This window comes from Hevea brasiliensis, chromosome 13 (assembly GCF_030052815.1).
Source record: "Hevea brasiliensis isolate MT/VB/25A 57/8 chromosome 13, ASM3005281v1, whole genome shotgun sequence".
In the NCBI taxonomy this organism is placed as follows: Eukaryota; Viridiplantae; Streptophyta; class Magnoliopsida; order Malpighiales; family Euphorbiaceae; genus Hevea; species Hevea brasiliensis.
Window position 1 is genome coordinate 89,708,430 of NC_079505.1, and position 25,568 is coordinate 89,733,997.

Sequence of the window (25,568 nt, forward strand, 5' to 3'; positions counted from 1 at the left end):
ATTTTCGATTTTTGATTTTATCAGTTCGGTTCGATTCAAAACTGAACTAACCGTTTGTACACCCCTACAAAATAATATATTTTTTAAATTTAAATGGAAGAGAATAAAGTTTGAGAAACATAATTATTTCAAATTAATGAACTAATTTTTAATTTTTGACAAATTTTCAAGATGAATATTATAGTTTACTCTATATATTTATATTATTTTTTAACAGTAACTAGCTAACAGAAATTCATTTATTTTCAACAATATGATTACATCGTTGAAAAATTAAAATTAAGAAATTAAATTTTTTTAAATTAAGAGAAAAAAAATTTAATTATAATAATTTTTGCTATTAAATTGTAATTTATCTATTTTCTTAATTTATTTTTTTAAAACATTCTTAATTTAATTGATTTATCTTTATTTAGAGTTTAAACTTTAATGATTTGATTTTTTTTATATATATTTTAGAGATCACTGTTGCATTAAAATTATATATATATATATATAACTTGGCGTCACAGATCCACCGTCGGAGTCGAGGGACGGCGACTTCTACGCGCCTTGTGACGAAGAATTCTCTGAAGTAAAGGAACTGACTTTTTCGGTGAAGTCACTTGATTCGGTATTGCACGCAGTGGTTCCGTCGTTAGAGACGTCAATTATAGACTCTGAACTTGGATTCCCATACTTCGCAGCAATAGATTCGCTGTTCAGTGAAGGAATCAATTTGCCGAATCTTAAAGGACAAGGGTGGAAAGATATCCTTCCCAATCTTATCAAGACTATCGCTGATGAGGCTTTAGGCTTGTTGCGATTTGAGACCCCTGCAACAATGGACAGTAAGGAAGAAAAACTTAATTAGTTTCTCTCTCTCTCTCTCTTTTTTAGAAAATTAATTTCTCTCTTTATTTCATCTTAATTTTTAATTGTTATATTTCTCAAAGTTTTTACCTTTCTCATCTATATTTTTTTCATTTTTCAGGAGATTAGATTTTTTTGGTTCAGGGATGAGGGATTTGGTCGCCAAACCCTTTCTGGTCTCAACCCATTGAGCATACAATTGATCACGGTGTCATATATAGAACCTTAATGATAATTATAATTAAATCATAAATTAAGCTCTCTTTTTCTTTTGTTTGCATTTCAAAAAATACCCTAAAATTGAATTATTAGCTAGCTAATGGCATACAAAATCATGTTAAATGGAAGCTAGTTGGAAAAAAAATGTTAATAGTAGCACACAAAATCATGCAGGAATGGCCATTAAAGAGTGAACTTGATCCTGAGATTTATTCCGCCGGAGTCAGCAATCACAACAGAAATAATTGTGCAGGAAATTAGAGGGTTCATGACAGTTGAGGAGGTAGCAGGAAATCCATTTCCAGGAATTCAATGTTATCGTGTCTTTCTCTTTTAGCTTGCTAAATAATCTAATTCTATGACATGTAGGCTATAAAACAAAAGAAGCAGTTCATCCTTGACTACCATGACTTGTTTTTACCATTTGTGAGTAAAGTAAGACAGACTGAAAGCACCACGCTATATGGGTCTAGGACACTCTTCTTCTTAACACCAGCTGCTACATTGCGGCCGCTGGCCATCGAGCTTACTAGCCCACCCATGGACGGAAAACCACAGTGGAAGCAAGTGTATTTACCAACTTGGCATTCCACAGGTGCTCGGCTTTGGAGGCTTGCCAAAGCTCATGTCCTTGCTCATGACTCCGGCTATCACCAACTTATTAGCCATTGGTATCTCAAGCTAAGAAATCGGATGTCGGCTTCGAGGCCTAGTATTTTGCCTTGATAGCTGAACCAGCTTTTGAAGTGAAAGTAACCCATACTGGTGCTTTTCTGTTCTCTTTTCCAGGTTAAGAACACACGCTTGCAAAGAACCGTACATAATTGCAGCCAATCGCCAACTTAGTGCAATGCATCCAATCTATAGACTATTGCACCCTCATTTTCGATACACAATGGAGATAAATGCTATGGCTCGTAAATCTCTAACCAATGCAGGAGGGATTATTGAGTCTTCATTCTCTCCTGGGAAGTATTGTTTGGAGATGAGCTCTGTTATTTATGATAAGCTGTGGAGGTTCGACCATCAGGCACTGCCCAAGGATCTAATTAGCTGGTAATTAATTAATTTGATATTTGGCCTCTTAATCCTAGTCCATAACATTTTCTTTCATTAGTGGCACTGAATTTATTTTCAGAGTGTAAGGTCTTGAGCTAGAGTCAATAACCAAAAAAAATAAAATAAAATAATAATAATAATAATAATAATAATAATAATAATAATAATAATAATAATAATAACCAACTATGAATCTTCATTTAATTCATCAATTTTGCTTAATTGCAGGGGAATGGCTGTTGAAGATTCATCTGCTCCACATGTTGTAAGACTAACAATACAAGACTACCCATTTGCAAGCGATGGACTACTTTTATGGGATGCCATTAAGAAATGGGTGAGTGACTATGTGAATCACTACTTTTATCTGTACAAAGTTGCAATTTATGAATGACTCTTATAAGGGTTTGAACGGTTGAACAGTTGAATTTCTTGCTTACTTGTCATGTTAACGAGAGAGTCGGTTAGAAAGCTTTTGTTTGCATTGCTAAATTGAGGGGCATAGGCCGCATAAGTAGCAGTATAATAGTTTAATCCGATTAAAATCATAGGACCCTTTTACCATCCAAGCTTGCTCTTTCGAGAATTTGGGCAATCGATTTCCCACATAAGATTTCATGACATGTGGGTACTCGCCAGTTGTCAATGGGTCCATAAACCTATACGTGACATCCTATTAATATGTAGCTAAGAAATTTTAGAAAAATAATTACTACAAAAACGCTTACCATCCCAACGAGAAATCGAAAGCTCTCTGTGCTGCGTTTTTGTTATGCCTTGCATTGGAGTAAGGAACCATCCAAGGAGTCCATAAAGTAATTCCTATAATGCCTTTCTGAATTGTCTGTATAAAATAAAAGAAAAAAGAAGATTTTATATATATTCTCGCAACAATTTTTTTTAATTATTGTGGAAAATGTACTGGTCCAAGTGGAACCTGATATTTGCGTTTGTACAAGTTTACAATAGCAGCATGAGAAAGAAGCTGGTAATGCGACACCAAATAAGGCTCAGTTGCTAAATCTCCCGCTATGCAATTTATATTTTGTGAGGCTGAGCATCGTCTAGGACCTAGGCTGCCAAATGCATAAGCCGCACTGAAGCTCGTTGGCTCATTCAATGTTATCCAATGTTTTACTCGATCTCCAAATTCCTTAAAACAAGTCTCAGCAAAATCTTGAAAATCATCCCTATCACGACCCAACCTATGGGCCAGACCGGCACTAGGACCTGGGCCAGCCTAAAGCCCCCGAGGCCCGTAGTAAGCCTAACTATTCATTAATCCAACTCTAAATCCCATTTGGGTCCAATTTCAAGAAATCAACCGGACAGAGTCCGGTCATAAAATGGACCTTTCAACAGGGAGTTTTTGACTCACCCGACCTGTAAACACAGTAAATACTCAATTGGGGAGCTCAGCTCACCCTCCACATACTCATCAGCATAAAAATAAATGGGAGCTCAACTCCCTCATCCAATCCATCAAATATGCATAGAATATTAAGTTTACAGGTCCAAAATAATAATTTAGTTTACAGACCCATATCAAATAAACATTTCTAATACATGCAGAAATTCTAAGATTTAACAAGTTTATACAAACATTAATAATCGACCTGCGAGGAAGAAAGCAGGTTAACCTCAAAAATATCCTCCTGTGGCCTGGAAAAATATTGAACAGGAGTGAGCGTTCAACTCAGAGAGTAAAATATCAATTTTAACCATAATCTCCATAACTATCTAAAACTAATGCACCCTGTAGAGTGAAATGCAACATCAGCAATAAATTCACATCATAACAGCAAAAAGGTAATTTGGAGCACTCACACACCCAGTAATATCAATCATAATATATGGGGTGATCCCTATCTGACTCTCTTAAATTCAACACAGTGCCGTGAAAAACTCAAGCCGGACTTTCGCTTAATAAACCAAATCGGGGTCCCAGCGAAGAACTCAAGCGGTGACTAACCCGAAGGACCGGGTCCCAGCAAAGATCTCAAGCCGTGTCTACCCGTCCTATCCATAGTCCACACCACATCACACGCACACCAACGCATGCACACTGTTCCAAATTGCCACAACAACGTCCATGGCACTTTAACAGTTATAATTGCAACATAAAACGTGCCTAGAGTTTATCTACATAGATACATACATATAAGTGATGCATGGACATGCTTAAACATATAATAATAGTGAAATTACAATTAAAATTAATATTTTACTCACAGACTTGACAACGGTCACTGGGGCGACTGGGCGGAGGAAGAAGGCTGTCCTGGCTCACCTGACAATTATATTACAATTATTTAATACAAAAGACTCAATACAAATCAAGAAAAGACCAAATACGTCCTAAGTCGTGCCGAAAATCCGGCAGAGTCTCCCCTATACCTAGGACCTACCCAACCTGTAAAAGGGCTCAAAACACACTTCTATATTCGCAACTCATATATCCACAATTCAATCACATCACACAGCCCCTCCTGGGCCCATCAAATCAGTCATCCATCACAATATGTAAAATTTCAATTTAGTCCTTATAATTGATTATTTTTGCAAAAATTACCCAAACAAACTCTAAAAATTCTAAAACTTTGCCCCGCGCTCCTTAGCAATATTACTAGGCTATTGCAAAAAGAATCATAATTTTCTGGGCTACCACGAATATTTTATGGATTTTTAATCCTATTTAAGCACTAGAAAATTACGAAAAAGCAAGATTCGGGTTTACCTTTGCCGATTCCGACTCTGGGGACGCGCTCGGGACGTCTGACAATGGGGGGGTAGCCAAAACCTCGGTCCAATTCGGAGACTTTTCCGGTAATGGGTCTGTCTGGCCGGAAATTCACAGACTCGGGCAACTGTCGAATTTCCCCCAATTGAAGATACCTAAACGAAGCCCACGACATGGGGGTTAGTACATAAATTTTTCAGAATTTTCTAAGCTCATTTAATGCTCGAAAAGACACTGCGAAGTTCCGTGGGACCCACCGAAAAACGGTATCGGAAAAATTCAAAATTTATGTCGCCGCGAAGCTCTCGACGAGTGGAGCGCTCTGGTACTCTCGGTTTTTTCGTGGGGGTTCACGGTTTGTGAGAAATCTAGCCCGAAAATCAAAATGAGCTAAAACTTCCCGAGCAAAAATTGGACAAACCGCTTGATGGATTTCGGTGTTCTTGGTGTCTATGGAAAGCTCTCGATGAGTAGATGAGTTTAGACACAAGGCCCGGTCTGATTGGTGGCTGGATCGGCCGGATTTTGATCGGGAAGTCGAAAAGTCGCGCGCGCAAGGGAGGGGCGTTCGCGCGCGTTTTCCGGCCGTTTGGGGCGGCGGCCGGCCGGGGGAAAGAGGTGGGGCGGCGCGCCGGTGAGCTGGGGTGGCGGGGGAGGTGGCTGGCCGGCGGGCTGGGGCGGGAGGAGAGAGAAAACAGGAGAAAGAGAGAAGGAGGAGGAGACGCGCGCGGGAGAAAAAAAAGAAGGGGAGGGAGCCGGTCCGATTCGATTCAGCCGGTCCGATTCGGAATACAAAATTTTGAATTTTTACTCTGCCTCGGGACCGAAAACGAGGTCCAAAAATTCCGAAAAAAATTCCAGAAAACTCAGAAAAATTCGTAGACTCCAAATATATTTTTAGTTTTGCCACGTGGTCTTTAAATTAGTTTTTAAAAATCATCAAAGTTTATATTTTCAGAAAATCGAACCCGATTTTTAAAATCCGAAAAATCTCAATAATTTCTTAAAATTTAAATAAAATTAAAATATCAATAATACTCATAAAATAATAAAATTAAAAATTTTGGGGTGTTACATTCTTCCCCCCTTACAGAAAATTCGTCCTCGAATTTTACCTAAGGCAGAATAAAGTACAAGATTACATATTGAACACGCATGTCCCGTTCTGACTCCCAGGTGCACTCTTCCACTGACTGACTCCTCCACAAAACCTTAACCATAGGGATCTGTTTTGATCTTAGCTGTCTCACTTGATAGTCCACTATGGCTACAGGTTGCTCCTCAAATGTCAAATTCTCCTTTAGCTCTATTACATCTGGCTATAGTACATGAGAAGGATCTGGAATGTATTTCCTGAGCATGGAGATGTGAAATACGGGATGAACATGAGAAAGGTTGGGTGGTAGCTCCAACCAGTAGGCAACTGCCCTAACTCTATCAGTAACCTCAAAATGTCCAATATACCGAGGTGCCAACTTGCCCTTCTTTCCAAATCTCATCACTCCCTTCATCGGAGAAACCTTCAGGAATACATAGTCGCCTACTGCAAACTCCACATCCCTCCGTCTAGGGTCTGCATAACTCTTCTGCCTACTGAAAGCTGTTTTCAATCGTTCCCTGATTAAAGGAACTAACTCTGAAGTGTACTGCACTAGGTCTATATCATGCACCTTCGCTTCTCCCATTTCCGTCCAACACAGAGGAGACCTACACTTTCTTCCATATAGTGCCTCATAGGGTGCCATCCCTATGCTGGAATGGTAACTGTTGTTGTAGACAAATTCCACCAAAGCTAGCTGATTGTCCCATTGACCTCCAAAATCCAAAACACTCATGCGAAGCATGTCTTCCAGTGTTTGGATTGTCCTTTCAGACTGTCCGTCTGTCTGATGGTGGAAAGCCATACTAAAGTTCAATTGAGTGCCAAGTGCCTCCTGCAACTTCCTCCAAAACCGAGAAGTGAACTGGGGCCCTCTGTCAGATATTATGGAAGCCGGAACTCCATGCAATCTGACTATTTCTCGAATATAGAGTCTGGTGTACTGTGCTACAGAATATGTAGTCTTCACAGGCAAGAAGTGAGCTGATTTGGTTAGACGGTCTACAATTACCCATATCAAATCATATCCTCGCGTAGTACGAGGCAACCCAGTCACAAAACCCATAGTGATCGTTTCCCACTTTCATTCTGGGATAGGGAGCTCTTGCAGCTTCCCTGACGGTCTATGATGTTCAAACTTCACCTTCTGACAAGTCAAGCACTTGGACACGAAGTCTGCTATATCTCTCTTTATGCCATTCTACCAATAGCTATCCTTCACATCATGGTACATCTTGGTGGAGCCTGGGTGGACATTGTACAGTGTATAGTGTGCCTCTTGCATGATTTCATTTCTGAGATTGTCCACATCGGGCACACATATCCTAGAACCTTACATAAGGGCGCCATCATTGGCAAATCCAAACTCACCACCTTCACCTTGCTGTACTCTTTCTATGATCTTCATTAATTGTTGGTCTCTGTGCTGGGAAACTCTAACTCTGTCTCGCAAGTCTGGCCTCATTGAAAAATGAGCCAACAATACCCCCTCATCTGAAAGATCTAGGATTAAACCTTGATCCATCAACTCATGTATTTCCTGAATCGACGGTCTTTTCTCTGCTGAAATGTGCACCAAACTGCCAGAAGATTTTCTGCTCAAAGCATCTGCTACTACATTGGCCTTCCTAGGGTGGTACTGGATGGTGCAATCATAGTCTTTCAGAAGCTCCATCCATCTCCTCTGTCTCAAGTTTAAATCCCTCTGTTGGAAGATATACTTCAAACTCTTGTGGTCGGTGTATATCTCGCACACTTCACCATACAGGTAGTGTCTCCAGATTTTTAGTGCAAAGACTACAGCCGTCATTTCCAAATCATAGGTGGGGTAGTTTTGCTCATGCCTCTTCAGCTGTCTTGAAGCATAAGCCACTACTTTTCCATTCTGCATCAAAACACACCCTAGGCCAACTCTGGAGGCGTCACAATACATGGTGTATCCTTCACCACTCATAGGTAGTGTCAACACAGGGGCAGTGGTTAGACACTCCTTAAGCTTCTGGAAGCTCTTTTCACAGTCATCTGTCCAAATGAATGGAACATTCTTCCGTGTTAACTTAGTTAAGGGAGTTGCTATCCTGGAAAAATCTTGCACAAAACGCCTATAGTAGCCAGCTAGGCCCAGAAAACTTCGCACCTCAGTGGTATTTGTAGGCCTAAGCCAATCGATTCTGACTTCAATTTTCTTGGGATCCACTTGAATACCTTCCTAGAAATCACGTGTCCCAAGAATGAGATGCTTTCTAGCCAAAATTCACATTTTGAAAATTTGGCATATAGCTGGTGCTCCCTCAAAGTCTGCAACACCATTCTCAAGTGCCACACGTGTTCTTCCTCGGTCCGAGAGTATACCAAAATGTCATCTATGAATATGATGACAAAACGGTCCAAAAATGGCTTGAACACCCTGTTCATCAAGTGCATGAAGGCTGCTGGTGCATTAGTGAGTCTAAAAGACATCACCAAGAACTCATAATGACCATATCTTGTCTTGAATGCCATTTTGGACACGTCCTCATTCCTGATTCTCAACTGATGGTAGCCTGATCGTAGGTCTATCTTGGAAAAGAATCTAGCCCCTTAGAGCTGATCAAACAAATCGTCGATCTGAGGAAGTGGATACTTGTTCTTCACAGTCACCTTGTTCAACTGTCTATAGTTAATACACAACCTCAATGACCCATCATTCTTTCTCACAAATAGAACAGGAGCACCCCAGGGTGAAGTGCTCGGACGTATGAAACCTTTGTCCAACAGCTCCTGTAGTTGCTCATTTAACTCTTTCAATTCTGCTGGTGCCATCCTATAAGGTGGCATTGATATGGGGTTTGTACCCGGAACAATATCAATGCAGAACTCTATTTTCTTTTCTGGTGGCAACCCTGGAAGCTCTTCAGGGAAGACATCCATGAATTCTCTGACAATAGGAACATTTTCCATGTTAACACCTTCTACAGATGTATCTCTCACCAATGCCAAATATCATTGACATCCACGCCTCAACATTTTTCTAGTACTAATTGCTGACACCAAATTATATGGAGCCACGCTCCTGTCACCGTCAAAGCTAAACTCTTCCACACCAGGTATGTGGAAATACACCTTTTTGTTCCTGCAGTCTAAAGTGGCATAGTGAGTTGCCAACCAATCCATCCCCAAAATTACATCAAAATCCATTACTGGTAGAGGAACCAAGTCTGCTGGGAGGATCTTTCTATCCACTACCACTGGGCTACCTGGAAAAACCATATTTACATCTATGTTGTCACTAAGTGGGGTAGCTACCGATAAAGGGCATTCTAAAGTTGTAAGGTTTCTACCCAATCTCATGGCAAACACAGGGGAGACAAATGAGTGCGTAGCACCCGGATCTATCAAAACACGAGCCTCATAGGAACAAACCAGAAGAATACCTACCACAACTGCATTTGAAGCCTGAGCATCCTGATGGGTCAGGGTGAAAACCCGAGCTTGACCCCTACCCTGAGTGGCAGAACCCTGATATTGACTTATACCCCCGATCTGCCTCCAAATCCATGTCCCCCTTGTCCTCGGCCCTGTTGGCCACTGAACTGACTGCCTGCCATGCTGGAAGCACCCGGATACAACTGGCGAGGAACATTTGCAACAGAACCCTGTGACCCCATCTGTGGCTCACTGAACACGGGGCATTCCCTAGCAAAGTGACCTGGTTGGCCACACCTGAAACATACTCCTGAAACCATCATACAAGGTCCTGAATGTCCTCTTCCACACTGTACACAAGGTGCCAAGGAGGATCCTGAACCAGACCCAGAACTGCTGTACCCTGAACTGTGACCACTACTGGATCCGTATCCTGGTCTAAACCCTTGAGGTTTGTGTCTTAAACCACTCTTCTTGTTCCTACTTCTTCCTCTGAAAGTACTCTGGCCACCACTATCTGGAGCACCCATATGGGGAGCACCTGAAGAACCCTCTGCTCTGTTTTTCTTTGCTCTTCCGCTGTCATCCGCAGCATAGCTAATCTCTATCTGTCTTGCTCGATCAACTACCACATCAAACGACTGATCAGACATCATGGCCAGGTTTGCATACCTCAACAACGTCCATGGCACTTTAACAGTTATAAATGCAACATAAAACGTGCCTAGAGTTTATCTACATAGATACATACATATAAGTGATGCATGGACATGCTTGAACATATAATAATAGTGAAATTACAATTAAAATTAATATTTTACTCACAGACTTGACAACGATCACTGGGGCGACTGGGCGGAGGAAGAAGGCTGTCCCGGCTCACCTGACAATTACATTACAATTATTTAATACAAATGACTCAATACAAATCAAGAAAAAACCAAATACGTCCTAAGTCGTGCCGAAAATCCGGCAGAGTCTCCCCCATACCTAGGACCTACCCAACCTGTAAAAGGGCTCAAAACACACTTCTATATTCGCAACTCCTATATCCACAATTCAATCACATCACACAGCCCCTCCTGGGCCCATCAAATCAGTCATCCATCACAATATGTAAAATTTCAATTTAGTCCTTATAATTGATCATTTTTGCAAAAATTACCCAAACAAGCTCTAAAAATTCTAAAACTTTGCCCCGCGGTCCTTAGCAATATTACTAGGCTATTGCAAAAAGAATCATAATTTTCTGGGCTACCACGAATATTTTATGGATTTTTAATCCTATTTAAGCACTAGAAAATTACGAAAAAGCAAGATTCAGGTTTACCTTTGCCGGTTCCAACTCAGGGGACGCGCTCGGGACGTCTGACAATGGGGGGGTAGCCAAAACCTCGGTCCAATTCGGAGACTTTTCCGGTAACAGGTCTGTCTAGCCGGAAATTCACAAACCTGGGCAACTGTCGAATTTCCGCGAATTGAAGATACCTACACGAAGCCCACGACATGGGGGTTAGTACATAAAATTTTCAGAATTTTCTAAGCTCATTTAATGCTCGAAAAGACACAGCGAAGTTCCGTGGGACCCATCGAAAAATGGTGTCGAAAAAATTCGAAATTTATGTCGCCGCGAAGCTCTTGACGAGTGGAGCGTCTGGTACTCTTGGTTTTTTCGTGGGGTTCACGATTTGTGAGAAATCTAGCCCGAAAGTCAAAATGGGCTAAAACTTCCCGGGCAAAAATTGGACAAACCGCTCGATGGATTTCGGTGTTCTTGGTGTCTATGGAAAGCTCTCGACGAGTAGATGAGTTTAGACACAAGACCCGGTCCGATTGGTGGCCAGATCGGCCGGATTTTGGCCGGGAAGTCGAAAAGTCGCGTGCGCAAGGGAGGGGCGTTCGCGCGCGTTTTCCGGCCGTTTGGGGCAGCGGCCGGCCGGGGGAAAGAGGTGGGGCGGCGCGCCGGTGAGCTGGGGTGGCGGGGGAGGTGGCTGGCCGGCGGGCTGGGGCGGGAGGAGAGAGAAAACTGGAGAAAGAGAGAAGGAGAAGGAGACGCGCGCGGGAGAAAAAAAAGAAGGGGAGGGAGCCGGTCCGATTCAATTCGGCCGGTTCGATTTGGAATACAAAATTTTGAATTTTTACTCTGCCTTGGGACCGAAAACGAGGTCCAAAAATTCCGAAAAAAATTCCAGAAAACTCAGAAAAATTTGTAGACTCCAAATATATTTTTAGTTTTGCCACGTGGTCTTTAAATTAATTTTTAAAAATTATCAAAGTTTATATTTTCAGAAAATCGAACCCGATTTTTAAAATCCGAAAAATCTCAATAATTTCTTAAAATTTAAATAAAATTAAAATATCAATAATACTCATAAAATAATAAAATTAAAAATTTTGGGGCGTTACAATCCCCGCATATATATAACACCTATAATTAATGCCAATTTATTCACATAAAATAGATAATATTCATATGTGTTTATTATGATGTCACTTGTATTTTATATATATATATATATATATATATATATATATATATATATATATATATATATATTATTTTTATTGTGCTTAAATTATAATTTGATTCAAAAAGTTAATGGTGTGATACAAATAATATATTTTTATGAGATTTATAATGATAGAGGAGGAATAGGATTGATAGACTCGAAACTTTGATAGAGTGTAAATTTTTTTAAAAAAAAAAGTCTATTATAAACAGATTTTTAGGAGTTTTAATTGTATTTTCTTCGTTAACATGAATTTTATAATATAACTACATAAATATTGTATTTATTTTTTAGTATTTCATTTATATATTTTTTAGAATTGTGTGCTATGTCATAACAGGTTAAGTCTTGCTTACACAATTTGAGGACTCAAAAAACCAAAATACTCATCTTCCAAGGCTTGAGGAAGATCCCAGTGGAACAAAGTGACAAAGGGCTCTATATCTGCTTATAGAACAGTGAAATTAAGCATAAGAACACCATGTATGTCAAAAATGAATGGTGAATAAATAAAATAAAATAAAGGAAACTCAAGTCTGTCCATTTGCTAGGAGCTCATTGATGAGGTTATTACAGTATTTCACTCCTTCCTTGTTCACACCCCCACTTAGCTTGCCATCTGTGAAATTGTATATATTTAAGAAAGCATATATTTAATTAAAAAAAAATTGTATATGCGAATAAATGATTAAATAATTATCTTACTTGGTAATATTCGGGGCCATGAGATTGAGAATCTGAAGCATTCAAACCAATTTCTTTCATTATCTGAACATCTTCCTGTAATATATATAGATACAAATTAATAATAATCAGATTTAAAAATCATTTTTATTATTTTTTTTTAATTTTTATTAAAAATAAGTTCATCTCCATCATACCTTGCAGCGGTGATATGAATCAACAGCCACATCCCCATTGCTTCTGTCTTTAATCTTATCTGCCATTTTCCACGTTAATGAAAAATTAAAGTAAAATCAAATAACTTGGTGAACTTCTGGATATTTAGCTTATCAGAAGCATAACTTGATTTCAAAGGAAGGGAGAGACAAGGGACCTGGATATCTATGAGTACAAGTATCCCATAAGCTTGGTCCTTTACCTCCTTCCCTTGCTGCACCTTCGTACTGAAATAATAAACACCAAGAAAATTGGAAAAAAGGAATCCTGCATTATCAGATATGACTTGTATGGAAAAAAAGACAACCAAGAATGGATCACCTGGTAGGCTGATGAAGCCGTCCCGAAAAGGAAACCAGGCGGAAAATTGGTCCGGTTAAAGGAGGCAGTGCTATAAGCTATACTGGCATGGAATGTGCCATGAAAAACTAGGATGACTAAGGGAAGGAAGAAGTGGCAATCAATTGCCTTACCTTAACTGGTTAATAATTAATAAGATCACTAGAATTTTCTAGCCTCTAGCCTTGTTTAAATAGGATCAGGAATACATACATGAGAAAAACGACAATAATTTTCTGACAAAATCATGGAACTAATCAAACCCATCATCCTGTGAAATACATATCTATAGAGTGAAATTAGCAGGCCAGGCTATCTTCCTGGAAGCATATGCATTGGTTGATCTTTTTAACTTAATTTATCAGACCAATTATTAATTATCATTTCCAACTATTTATATTGCAGATGATTGTGTAGTATTATTTTAATTAAGCATGGATCGTCGCATAGTTAATTAAAGAATAAGCATGCTGATGTGTGTAATTTAGTGGACAAAAAGAACTTTTTTGGATATCAGGAAGAGGGCATTTTATAAAGCAATATGATTCCACACCCAATTATTAATGACCAGTTAAAATACAGGCCAACTTTCTATGCCATGCCTTTTGGTCCCCTTTCTTTAAAAAATCTGCAATACAGAAAGCAGAAAGCACACAAAATAAATGCTTGTTCTTTATCAGAAAAAGAATATTATACTGGGAATGAGAAGAAGAACAGTTAAAAACAAGAAATGAATGTTTGTTTTGAGCTCTAACAATGTACAAATTCATGATATTGTCTGGATTATTGATGGTGGTTCACATAGTGAGAGAGAGAAAAGGACTTGGATATCTGTGCGTGTAAATATCCCATACACTTGGTCTTCTGCTACCTTTATTTGCTGCACCTTCATATGCTCTGAGATATGTGAAGATTATATCTACCTGAAGCAAAAACTAACCTGATGGAAACCTACCTACGGTCAAAAACTAAGCTGGTAAGGTGATGATGCGGTCCGAAAGAGGAAACCTGACAGGAAAGTGCTGCGATTAAGTAAACCTCTGTCATAGTTGAGTGTAGTAGCTATGCTAATAGTAACCGAGCCAAGAACTAGTAGGAGGCTTAACAAAGAAAATCTTTCAATTGCCATAGTTGATTTGCTGGCCAAGAGAGTAGTCCGCTGCCGACCTCCCTGCATATAGAGGGAGTCATGACAGAAAAACTGAAAACATGCTAGGCTCTTATTTAATTAATTCACGATTACATTTCAATTCATGATTTTCATTTTGCATGAAATGACATTTTTATTGTTGAAGTAGTGTTATATTTTAAAGATTAAGTTAGTCATTTTGTCAACTCATTTTGCAGATTATTTATTATTTTATTTTAATAATATAATTTAATATATATTTTCTATATTTTATTACTTTTACTCATATTACAAAATTTTATTAATGATACAATTTCATTGTAAGTGTCAATAAATAAATAAATAAATTATTTTTTATTTTTTTAAAATTTCATTATAAATTATTTTTCATTGTAAGGGATAATATTTGAATTTCTCCATTTTAATAACTTGGGCAAAGCAATTTCTTAAACATGAAAAGAAGAACGTAATTCTATTGTTCAATTTAACATATTCACATTTTAAATAAACATGATTTGTGAAATATATTTTTAATAAAGTTTACAAAATAAAGATATATTTATTGACTTATTCAAGTAAACCAAAGCTAACAAATGGGATCTGTCTTACGTGATCGCCCTAAATGTTTGTCCTCTAATTAATCTTCTCTTTAGAATAATATATATATATATATATATATAGAGAGAGAGAGAGAGAGAGAGAGAGAGAGAGAGAGAGAGAGAGAGAGAGGAAGTGTTTATTGATGAAATTCAATAGGATTATTCAGATCGAAGGTATTTTAAATTTATTTATTTTTAAAATTTTTTATTTATTATATAAATATTAAAATTTATTCATTAAATGTATTAAACTCATATAGAAAAATGTACCCTTAAGAATAAATTAAAATCATTAAAAAAATATTTAATCTCACAAACTTGGTCGAAGATAATTTAACTTATTTGTTGTTGGATCTTCTTTCGGACCTGCAATTTGATTGTCTCATGATTTTTGCAATCCATTCATAATGTCGTATAGTTTTTCTTTGTTGTCACCAAAGTCAATTTGACGGTGAGAATCTTAATTTGTCAGATTAAACGCCACGTTACCTTTCTTATGAGAAAGGGAGCGCGTCTATTTGTGTGCTCTAATTCTATAATCTCCTAGAGAGATTTGAAAATTTCCAAGTTCGATGATATTAAAAGCCAGCAAAGCAACAGCACGTCATAGACGAAAACTGGTTAGAAAAGGTGTTGTTGCTTTAATGGGTTTGATTTTTGACCTTTCCCCACCATTAATAATTTACATTAATTTTATGTGAAAGGCCTTTCTTGCCCATAGGCCAGTTGTGAACATGAAGCACAAGGCGAGCCATAAACCCCAACAGGTATCATATAACAATGTCAGAAATGTGGTAACAATCTCATCTCAAAGAATGATTTTGAAGAATCAAATTCATTTATATCTTAATATCCAGATCCAAATCTCACAAACTGAACTAAAATTGCATCAGAATAATGATCCTAGGAAGCAAGAACCTCAAACGTAATACAATCAACATTCCCAAACAAAGGAAAACACTTTTTCCAAGCCTGAAGTATGAGCAAACAGAGCGAGTCACAAGATCTGAGGTCTTGCATGAGCCTTGCATTACAGGTTCTGTTCTCTAGCATCATCTCAATACCACTTAAAGAACTCCACTAATATAATGTAGGAATCACACTGCCAGCTAGAAACTCTCACCAGTCACTAAAGTAGAAAAGATCCATCCATCCATGGTTCACACAAATTCATTAAACAAGAAGTAAAACCAATCACATCATCTGTGTCTTCCATTTTATGCTCCTCTCCCACAATTAGTAGCAATAACTAGTTCAAAACTCTGTTAGATACTTACAGTTTTCCACTGATCTGTTCTCTACTAACTGACTTTCAATCCAAGCTTCTAATTAGCATTTCCTTCTGTTCCTAACTTTTCATCAACTAGCACTCCAGAACTAAGTAATTCAAGGTCATAACTCAACTGAACTACAAGATACCAAGCATTTTAAAGTTGGACAAAGAAAAATGTAAACGTGCAACCCTATCCATCAATGTAATAGTAGTGTAAGAAATGCACAAGTACATCCATCAATACAATATAAAAGGTAATGTAATTGTTAATCACAATACTCCCATCAAATCTAAGGAGCTAATTATTATACTTTAGCAGAAAATAACTTTTTACTTCATGAATTGCACAGATAACTTCAAAGAATAAGAATGCAGGATAAATTTTCTGAAAAAGAACAGGCTTACCTATCATTCATGCTCCACAACAGTTTGAACAAGGAGCAGCAGGATTACAAATGGGCTGCTACCATCCAAACCATTAGTTCCATAACAAAATTCATAGAAAACCATCAAAATAGATATAATTATGAAAATGAAGGAACAAATCAACTGCCTATGTATGCCATGTAAACCATATGATACACGAGATCAGTGATAATATAAAAACATAATATTAATATAAAAAAATACAGGATGCAAATCAGTACGGAAATTCCCAATGAAAATGAAAAGGAGTTAACAATGGAAAATTGCCAAAAGGATCAACAAAATAATAAAACAAAAAACAAACTGAAACTAAAGATTTACTAGGCCTCATTTACTATCTTGCAATTTATCCAGAAATTCAAAAAAAGAGACCCATCGTAAAAGCCAACCACAACCTCACTTGCATTCAACACCTGCCTCAGCAGCTCTACGAGGCTTGTTTTTCCGCCTGCTTCCATTATGTCGAAATCCATTAGATTTAGTTGAGTCCTCAGTAGTCGATCTGGTAGCAACACCATTTTCTTCCTTCACTGAATCAGGTTTCTCCTTTGCCTGTGAGTAGCGTTTCCTCTTCTTTCCATTTTCTGCTGCTATTGGACTTTTTGTCTCTGTGCTTGTAATGCCTGTTTTTCCATTCTCTCCATCTTCCTCCCCTATTTTTTCAACTTCTTCATCATCAATATCATCTTTCAGTGGTTTTTGTGGCCTTCCCCTTCTTTTCTGTGCAGGAATTTTCTCTTCCTCACCACTTCCAGGATCATCATGATTGCTGACGGTCAACTTTTTTCCCTTTCCTCTACCTCTACCCATAATTTTATAATCCCGTGAAAGAAATACTCACATGGACAAAGAATCTTTCTGCAAAACCAAAGAGGAAGAAAAGAAAATAATGAGTTATAAATGAAAATTCACAAGCCACAGTGTAAGCAGTAACACAAAAAGGAAAATGCCTAGCGAATTTGGGAATCTTATGACAATGAGACCCAGTGACCGCACATAATATGTCATGTCAGTAGAAACATAAACTATGAGAGAATTAGCAAATCCAGCAATAAATGATTAATGCATATTAACCAGCACATATACATTGATTTCTGTTTGGAGAGAGGGAGGGAGTGTGTGACCTTGTATTTAAAAAGGAGACATTTTACGAAAAGTGTCCAAACTATCATTCAAGTTATTAAAAAATTAATGATGGAATGCATAAATTAAGACCACATCCTCCTTCGCTCCTATGCCTCATTTTAGAAAACAGGTCTATATGAAGCAAGAATCCATTTCCTCGGTGCCTCGAAAGAGAGAGAGAGAGAGAGAGAGAGAGAGAGAGAGAGGGGGGAAAAAGAACTACTTGTAAGCATTTGAAAAGTCATGTGTTGACTAAATCATCAATTTTACCCTGTTTGTTGCAAAGAGGAAACAAGAAGGAATAAAAAAAAAAATTCAAATCAGTTTTTTGATTGTCTATTCATTATGAACTCAAAAGATGAAAACCTCAGCTTTATACAGCTTAATGACTTTATAAAGATCAGTTAACTGAACGCTCTATTTCCTCAACCCAGTCAGTGAATTGTTTGGATTAAGAATATATACTTTCCCTTCTTCCTACATACTAAATGTTTAGGAGATAAAGAACCCTAAATCCCAATCGAGGCACTAGTAACAAGTAACAGAAACTTAAACTTTTACGCTTTAGACCAAAAACTGCGAAAATATATAAGATTACTAACAACTGCTGGAAAGGCAGCAGCTTAAATCAAAGTAAATGTAAAATTCAAGAAGCAAGGGTGCATCCTTTTAGCAACTCAAATTAGGGATCACTAATTCGAAATCGTGCAAATCAACAAATAAAAGAATCGAACCCAAAATCAAGTGTTTCCAAAACCACATAGAAGCTCTTTAAACTCATCCAAAGTAAGATCCAACAAAAGCATCGCAATTCTCAGTTTCTCAAGGATTGAGTAGAACTGAACTAACGATCAAAACAAACTCAATTAGCTTCAACTCTTAGAACCCACAACATTAGAAAAACTAAAAGCAATACAAATATTCCACAAAATACATGTTCCTATCGAAATATGTAAATAAAAGAAAGAAATGAAACTAACCTGGTTTTGGGAAAAACTTATTTGCATCCTCAACAAGAGACCCATCACTTTGAATCTGTTAAGAAAGCAAACAAAACTTAAAAAAGAAAACACCAAAACCCAACTCGGTTCTTCCCCCGCTAATGAACAAAAGTAATGATTTTTGAAGGCTAAAACAATGATCTAAAGAAGGGACACTTGATACGCAGATCAAGAAACATTGAGATTCGAAGGTATTAAGAATTTACAAAAGGTAGTAGAGGCGGGGGGCCCCAACAAAAAAATGATCAAATGAAAGCCTACACACAGAGAGAGACAGAAAGGCTGAAAGATAGAAGATAGAGGGAAGAAGCAAAGGGAAACTTGAAGAGATATTTGTTGATTGGTTTTTATGTTGTGATTATACACTGTGCGGTACTGTAGTTTGGGTATCTAAGTGTTATGTGTGTAAGAAAATTGAATTCTGAGGGTACTATGGTAAGTGAGCTAAGTGTAACTGTTCAAGTGGAGATATGGGTAAAATAATCATTTTACTATTTATAAAAAATTTTATTATTAAAATAATATTTGAAAATATTATATTTTTAATAAATATATTAAAAACTTTTAATAGAATAAAAGATGCACCGTAAAATTTCAATGACACCAATGTTTCTTTAGATATTTTAACTGAGATTGAATGTTAAAATTAGAATTATAACTGAATTGAAAACCCCTATGATCTGATTTCTATAAATAATTAATCTAAAATCATCAATCTTAACTGAAATCAAACCAACGGTCACCTCTAAATAAACGAAAGAGAGGTGGGCATTTAACACCATATCTGGGGGAGGTTATGATCTTATGATCTTGTGATCTTATCTACTAAACTAAATTTACCCTCTGAAATCACTTTAAAAAAAAAAAAAAAAAAACCCTCAAAGTCATAAAATCTAGTATGTAACTGGGTCAGGCCCTTTGTGATTTACCTTGATTTGGTCCCTTACTCCTCAACTGGCATGGCATTATTGTTTAATTGTTAGAAGTTGGAAGTCATAAATCCCATTTTATGTAATTTTTAAGATTTTTCACTATAATTAAAAAATTAATTAGATAATTAAGATAGAGAAATATAATAAGAAAGAGATAAATACATTAATAATGACAATAGATAAAATAAAATCCAACAAAACAAACTTTTTTAATTATTTAAAAAAATAAATAAAGTGGGATAAATAATTTTTTTTAAAACATTAATTTATATGGGAAGGAGAGAGTATTTGATTGTTCAATTATTGACAAAGTTATTGGAGTAAAAGGGATTTAAAAAAAAAAAAAATTCCTAAGGAAACTTGGGTTTAACCCTGAATCCAAATAGTGCAATTATAATACCAGTACAAAACTCAATTAAGAAATTTTAAAGAAGTTAGGTCAGGGAAAATGAATGCAGCAGTTAGTTGATTATGTACAAGTGATTGTTGAGCCAATAAATGTAGGATAAAATTGGGTATTTAATTAGCTCACCAGTTACCTAAACATCATTTAATAATGAGGTTCATAATTAAAAAAAAAAGTTTTTTTTAAATATTTTTGAAAAATTACTATTTTTATAATTTAAATATATTAAATTTAATTTTAATTAATATATTTACTATAATAATAATAATAATAATAATAATAATAATAATATGAGACATATTTATGTATTATAAAATTGCAAAACATGGAAAGCTTTTAGACCTTTTATTTTCACTTAGTTGCTGACAGAAGTCTGAATCAAAATTGCTTGACATCTTATTAAGTAAAATGGATGACAGCCCAATGTGTAATGTGTCAAAACAAAGATGAAGATTCATCAAGTGTTTACAATGACAACTTGTTCTTGTGGATCTAAGTATTTTTCCCAAGATTCAAGCTCCTGTTTTTGACTTTGGTACAACTACCCTTGGACTACAAACAAAAGAAAAAGGGGGGAATTTTTAATTTAATTTTGTTTATTTTCTTTCATCTAGATAAAAGAAAAAAAAAATTCCAACCAAACAGGGAGTGAAAAAGAATAAACTCAATTAACTGGAGCCTTAAAAGCAAGCACCAGCAAAACGTAATCTTGCAGTTTTGCGTTCGACAGGATGACACGTGGTCGCCGGTGTTTACTTGCGGCGAGCATCAAGCCTATCAACTATTCTGTAATCGATTTGATTGCTTTTGCTAAATTGTCATCCAACTTTGTCCTCGTTTTCTTCTTTTGCCTAATTTATGATCTTTCAACCATCCATAATTAATTTCATGGACTGTCTTTTTGTTAAAATTTAAAAGAAAATTTACATCACAATAACTTTTCATCAATTGTCAAATAAATTTTAAATTAAACAAATAAAATTAAATATATCCAATTTTTTATTAAAAAAATAAAATATTATTTTTACATTTTAAAATTTAAAAATAACTATTATTTGTTCATCATGTTTTTAATTTATTTTTTAATTTTATTTTAATTGTAAACAATAAATAATAAATCATTTTTAATATAAATTTAGTTTTAAACTTATTTATATATATATATATATTTTATAATTTAAAAGGCCTGCTTATTGATTAAACCACCAGACAAATCCCGAACTTAATGTAATTGTAATTTGAAAGTCAAATCAAAATTGAAAATCACGTCCAGATTTTGGATTATCCCATTTTGATTTCAAATTTTTCAAAATTTTTAAAAGTTTAACTAATGTAGTGGAGTTTGGCATAAATTTAAATTTAAAAAATAATGCTTATTTCAAGATCAAATTAAATTTAAATTTTAACTATCAAATATTTATTATTCATATCTATTTATTTAAATAATTAATTAAATATAATATATTTTTATAATAATATTTAGAATTTTAAAATATTATTGTTTAAATTTAAATAATATTTATAAGATTATTAAAACTGTAAATATAAAATTTTTAATAAATTTTTTTAATAAATTATTAACTAAACGAGATTAATAATCGAATTTGGATTTATGGCTGATTGATTTGGGTCGATGATTAAGCCCAGCCAATTTTCATGATTAAACGGGCTAAGCACTTGTTAAAAAAAAAAAAAATCAACTCCGCCTTTAACTTGAGCCCATTTGACCCAAAGCCCAACTGCGATTAAAGGTAATTTGGGATGGAGAATCCAAGCTTGAATTAGAACCTGCTAGCAAGTCTAAATAGAATTCTCGTCAATATGTCTCTTCCATATATACAAGGACCTGTGCTTCTAATCCATTGCTGCAGCTGGGGCAACCCCAGTCGTTAGCTGTATACATCTTTCACTGTTCGTGCCTTCACCATCACACCAAGACATTTTTGCTCCGAATGAAAATTTAGAAGAGAATATTCAAATGATAAAATTGAAAATGGCAATCCCATTCCAAGTGTTGCTCTTAAAGTACATAACCAAAGTCATCTCTTTTACTGGTAAAACTGAATCATTTGAAAAATAGCATGGAAATGGATTAAGCATTGGAAGGCCTTCCAATATATAGATTGAGAAAACAAGAAATAGTTAGACGTAGCAGGTGCATGAAATATGCAGTTATGCCATGACCATACGTATGAAACGAGTGCAGCTACTGAGACTTTTCAAAAAGCATTGTAATGAGTACAGTTTGAATGCCACACGGATAAAGTAACTAAAAGAAAGATTCATATCCGGTGACGAATAAGTATCCCAACGCATAGCTATTCCACAATATAGAATAAATGTGAAAAAAAGCAAAAGAAGGCATCAGAACAAAGTTTAAAAATCAGAAAATATGCGTGCGCTTTGTTGATAATAGTACCTGATTGTAACAGGCTAGCATATCTGGTTAACACACTCAATTTTTGCTTTCTGTGACTTTTTTCCTTTTCCAGGTTCAGCTACATTATTGTGTACAACATTGCTTTCCCTAGCATGGAGTCTTAACTCAGAACTAGTTGCTCCAAAAGATTCTAGCCTCAGTTACTAATTACTAAACAATTTTAGTATTTATTTCATAGGCCTTTACTACTGAAACACATTGGGATCAAAAGGATTTTACGAAATACTAATAAATGATGCTGGGTCTGGAGGAATAGGGACATGAACAGCTCCTTCTAGCATAAGAACGACTTTCTTCATTGCAGGTCTTAGGGATGGATCCTCCTGAATGCACCAGATTGCGACCATCACAAACTTTTCTACCCTCTTCATGTCACTCATTGCCTCCTCATCATCTTCCACTAACAGATGCACTTTCCCTTCTTTATAGCAATCATATGCCCAATCTGCAAGTATCATCACATTTTCTTCCTTCAAATCCATCTCAAAGTTCCTTCTACAACAAATGAGCTCTAGCAGCAAAATGCCAAAGCTGTACACATCTACTTTGGCTGTAATAGGCATGCTCTTGAACCATTCAGGGGCCACATATCCTTTCGTTCCCCTGATTGCAGTAAAAGTGCGGGACTGATCTGTCTTCAAAAGCTTGGCTAGTCCAAAGTCGGAAATTCTTGCTGTGAGAGTTTCATCTAAAAGAATATTTTGTGGTTTGACATCACAATGTATGATCTGGGTGCTGCATTCTTCATGGAGATAAGAGAGCCCTCTTGCTACTCCAAAAGCAATTTGCGTTCTTCTGAACCACTCAAGCCTTGAATCTCCAAACAGGAAATTTGCCAAACAACCATTGCTCATGTATTCATAAACCAGTAGGCGATTTTGCTTCTCATTACAGAATCCTAGAAGTTTGACAAGATTCTTGTGATTTGTTCTACCGATACTACTCAATTCTGATTCAAATTCCTTCTCACCTTCTGTGACTGTCACCACCTTTCCTAGCTTCTTGACTGCAACAAACTCTGTATTTTCAGATCCCAAAACCCCTTTGTATACAGTTCCAAAAGCACCACTACCCAGTTCTTCCTTAAACACTCGTGTAGCTACTTCCAGCTCATTATAAGTGAAACTTCGTGGATTCATGGCTAGATTGCCTTGGTGTGAGTGTGGGTGAACAGTTTTTGATTTTTGTTGACTTGAGCGATGAGAAAACATTAAGTTTGCTACCAGTAAGAGACCATTCAAGAAGATGGAGATACCTAAAAATACTGATCCAGTGATTATCAAAGTTGATTGATCTTTCTTCTTTGACCCTGAAGATGCCACTGAAGTGGAATTATCTTTCCTTATTTTTATCAGGGCCTTGCCTCCAGTACTAGAATCAGATCTGCCGTTTGCGAGAGGGATTTGCTTCTTCCAACAATTTCCATCTCTAAAGATGGCAACAGCGCAGTAACAATCACTCAAGCAAGCTTGTCTGCACCAATCCTCATTCACAGATTTAAAAGATTCAAAATCAATCAGCGGCCAATCTGCATTAAACATCTCCCTGAACTCAAAAAGATCTGTTTCCTGCGATGCTGTATCACAATTCTGTGCAACAAAGTTCTGTCGGCATCCCTTGCTCACATCCTTTGGATCCGAGAAAGTGTAACCGGGCGGACAATGACATTTTGGTCTTTGATCGTCTCCCAATCTACAGTAGCTATTGAAACCACAAGCTCCACTGCCTGTCTCCCCCATAATTCTGATGCAGATATTTGAAGGTATAAAGGACGAAGTTGTCCAAGCCATTGGCCACTTTCCACCACTTGAAGTGACATTCTTCGGGTAGACATAGAGCCTAAAAACCCCGTCGTGGTCAATGGTTGCCCTTTGGTAGAAATTCTGCGTTGATACTGCAACAGAAAATACATAATTAAGTAAGCTTCCATTTCTTGCAATGAGGGAAACATAGCCAGACTGGTTGAAGGTCACCCTATAGCCACTGCCTATGGATGTTATTGTAGACCAATAAGCGACATTGGAAGTATCCAATGGATATCTTCTGGTGTACAGGAGGAGATTCCCATCAGACTGTAGCGTAAACTTGAATCTTCCATGGGAAAAATTTGTTTCTGAGTAACGAGCAACAAGCTCACCTCCTTGATCCATAGTTTGTGTGGGTAATATCGTGTCAGTTGGTTGATCAAAACTTTCCCAAAGGATATCAGAATCTTCGTTAGCTAGTACGAAGTTTCCAGTGTCAAGCATGGCTGCATAGGAAACCCCAGCAGCAACTGAATTGGCATTCCATATTTGTGTGCCTGATTGATCATTGAGGAGCAACTGACCATCTGTGGTAAGTTGAACTTTGGATCCACTTTGGACTAGATTATTTCTGTTAGCTGACCAGACTATGGTTCTGTCAGGTACCTTGTTGAACCATATAGCTAGTAAGTAGCCATCATTGTCAATTTGTTGGAATCCAAAAGCAAAATCACCAGATGGAGATACCCATTGAGAATTATCATTCTGTGCAGTGAGGGATAAGCCTAAAGATATGTTGCTGTAAGTTTGTGCATTAGTAAAAAATGGCAGTAGCACAAAAAGAAAGAAGCAAAGAGGACATGGTACTAGTGAGAGAGCCATGGTGTTATGCAGGAAAAGGAGGAGCTAAAGGTATGCTTGGATGATAGCCATTAACATCGTCAGTCTTATAGCTATTGGAGGATGCGAAGAGTACAAAAATTTTCCTTCTTTCATACTGGCTAATATCCTAATATTGAAGTTTCCTTGGCAGGTTATTGTGGGGTCAACATCTAATTAAACCCTGCACTTTTTAAAAAAAAAAAAAAAAGACTTGTAAGTGAAGGATGAAATATTCAAATAGTTGGACTAGACTATTTTGTTCATGAATCCCATGGCGTGTTGGAAATTTCTCATATTAGAGAAGTAGACTCTTGAAAAATTGAGCTTATAAAGGTCAAGAGTGGAACATTTCAAAAAAAATATTTGACATAAATTCAAAGGGTGGAATATCTCAAATTTTTTATTTTTATAAAAAATTTGAGAATAGGTGGACATATTTAAATAATCTGTTATTTTTTATGTTGCTTGAATTTTAGATATGTTTTCA

The 25,568-nt window shown here is 36.6% G+C and overlaps 2 protein-coding genes and 2 pseudogenes across 2 annotated transcripts; 1 reads left to right on the plus strand and 3 right to left on the minus strand.

The window, feature by feature from the left end:
• Positions 1–93: 93 nt before the first annotated feature.
• Positions 94–2,544, plus strand: LOC110648602 (linoleate 13S-lipoxygenase 2-1, chloroplastic-like; annotated as a pseudogene).
• Positions 2,539–14,170, minus strand: LOC131172236 (cyanogenic beta-glucosidase-like; annotated as a pseudogene).
• Positions 14,171–16,712: 2,542 nt separating this feature from the next.
• On the minus strand, positions 16,713–19,133 carry LOC110633218 (uncharacterized). The gene is made up of 2 exons (XM_021781728.2): positions 18,656–19,133; positions 16,713–17,408 (listed from the first exon to the last, which is right to left on the minus strand). The coding sequence occupies exon 2, from the start codon at positions 17,358–17,360 to the stop codon at positions 16,947–16,949; it is 414 nt and encodes a 137-aa protein (XP_021637420.2). The 5' UTR covers positions 17,361–17,408; positions 18,656–19,133; the 3' UTR covers positions 16,713–16,946.
• A 3,256-nt stretch (positions 19,134–22,389) lies between these two features.
• Positions 22,390–25,249, minus strand: LOC110633178 (G-type lectin S-receptor-like serine/threonine-protein kinase LECRK3). Its single transcript, XM_021781683.2, has one exon. The coding sequence runs from the start codon at positions 25,079–25,081 to the stop codon at positions 22,670–22,672; it is 2,412 nt and encodes an 803-aa protein (XP_021637375.2). The 5' UTR covers positions 25,082–25,249; the 3' UTR covers positions 22,390–22,669.
• Positions 25,250–25,568: the final 319 nt, after the last annotated feature.

Coding starts and splice junctions, on each gene's coding strand:
- LOC110633178 (XM_021781683.2), bottom strand. CDS start 25,081: ATGGCTCTCTCACTAGTACCATGTCCTCTTTGCTTCTTTCTTTTTGTG.
- LOC110633218 (XM_021781728.2), bottom strand. CDS start 17,360: ATGGGTAGAGGTAGAGGAAAGGGAAAAAAGTTGACCGTCAGCAATCAT.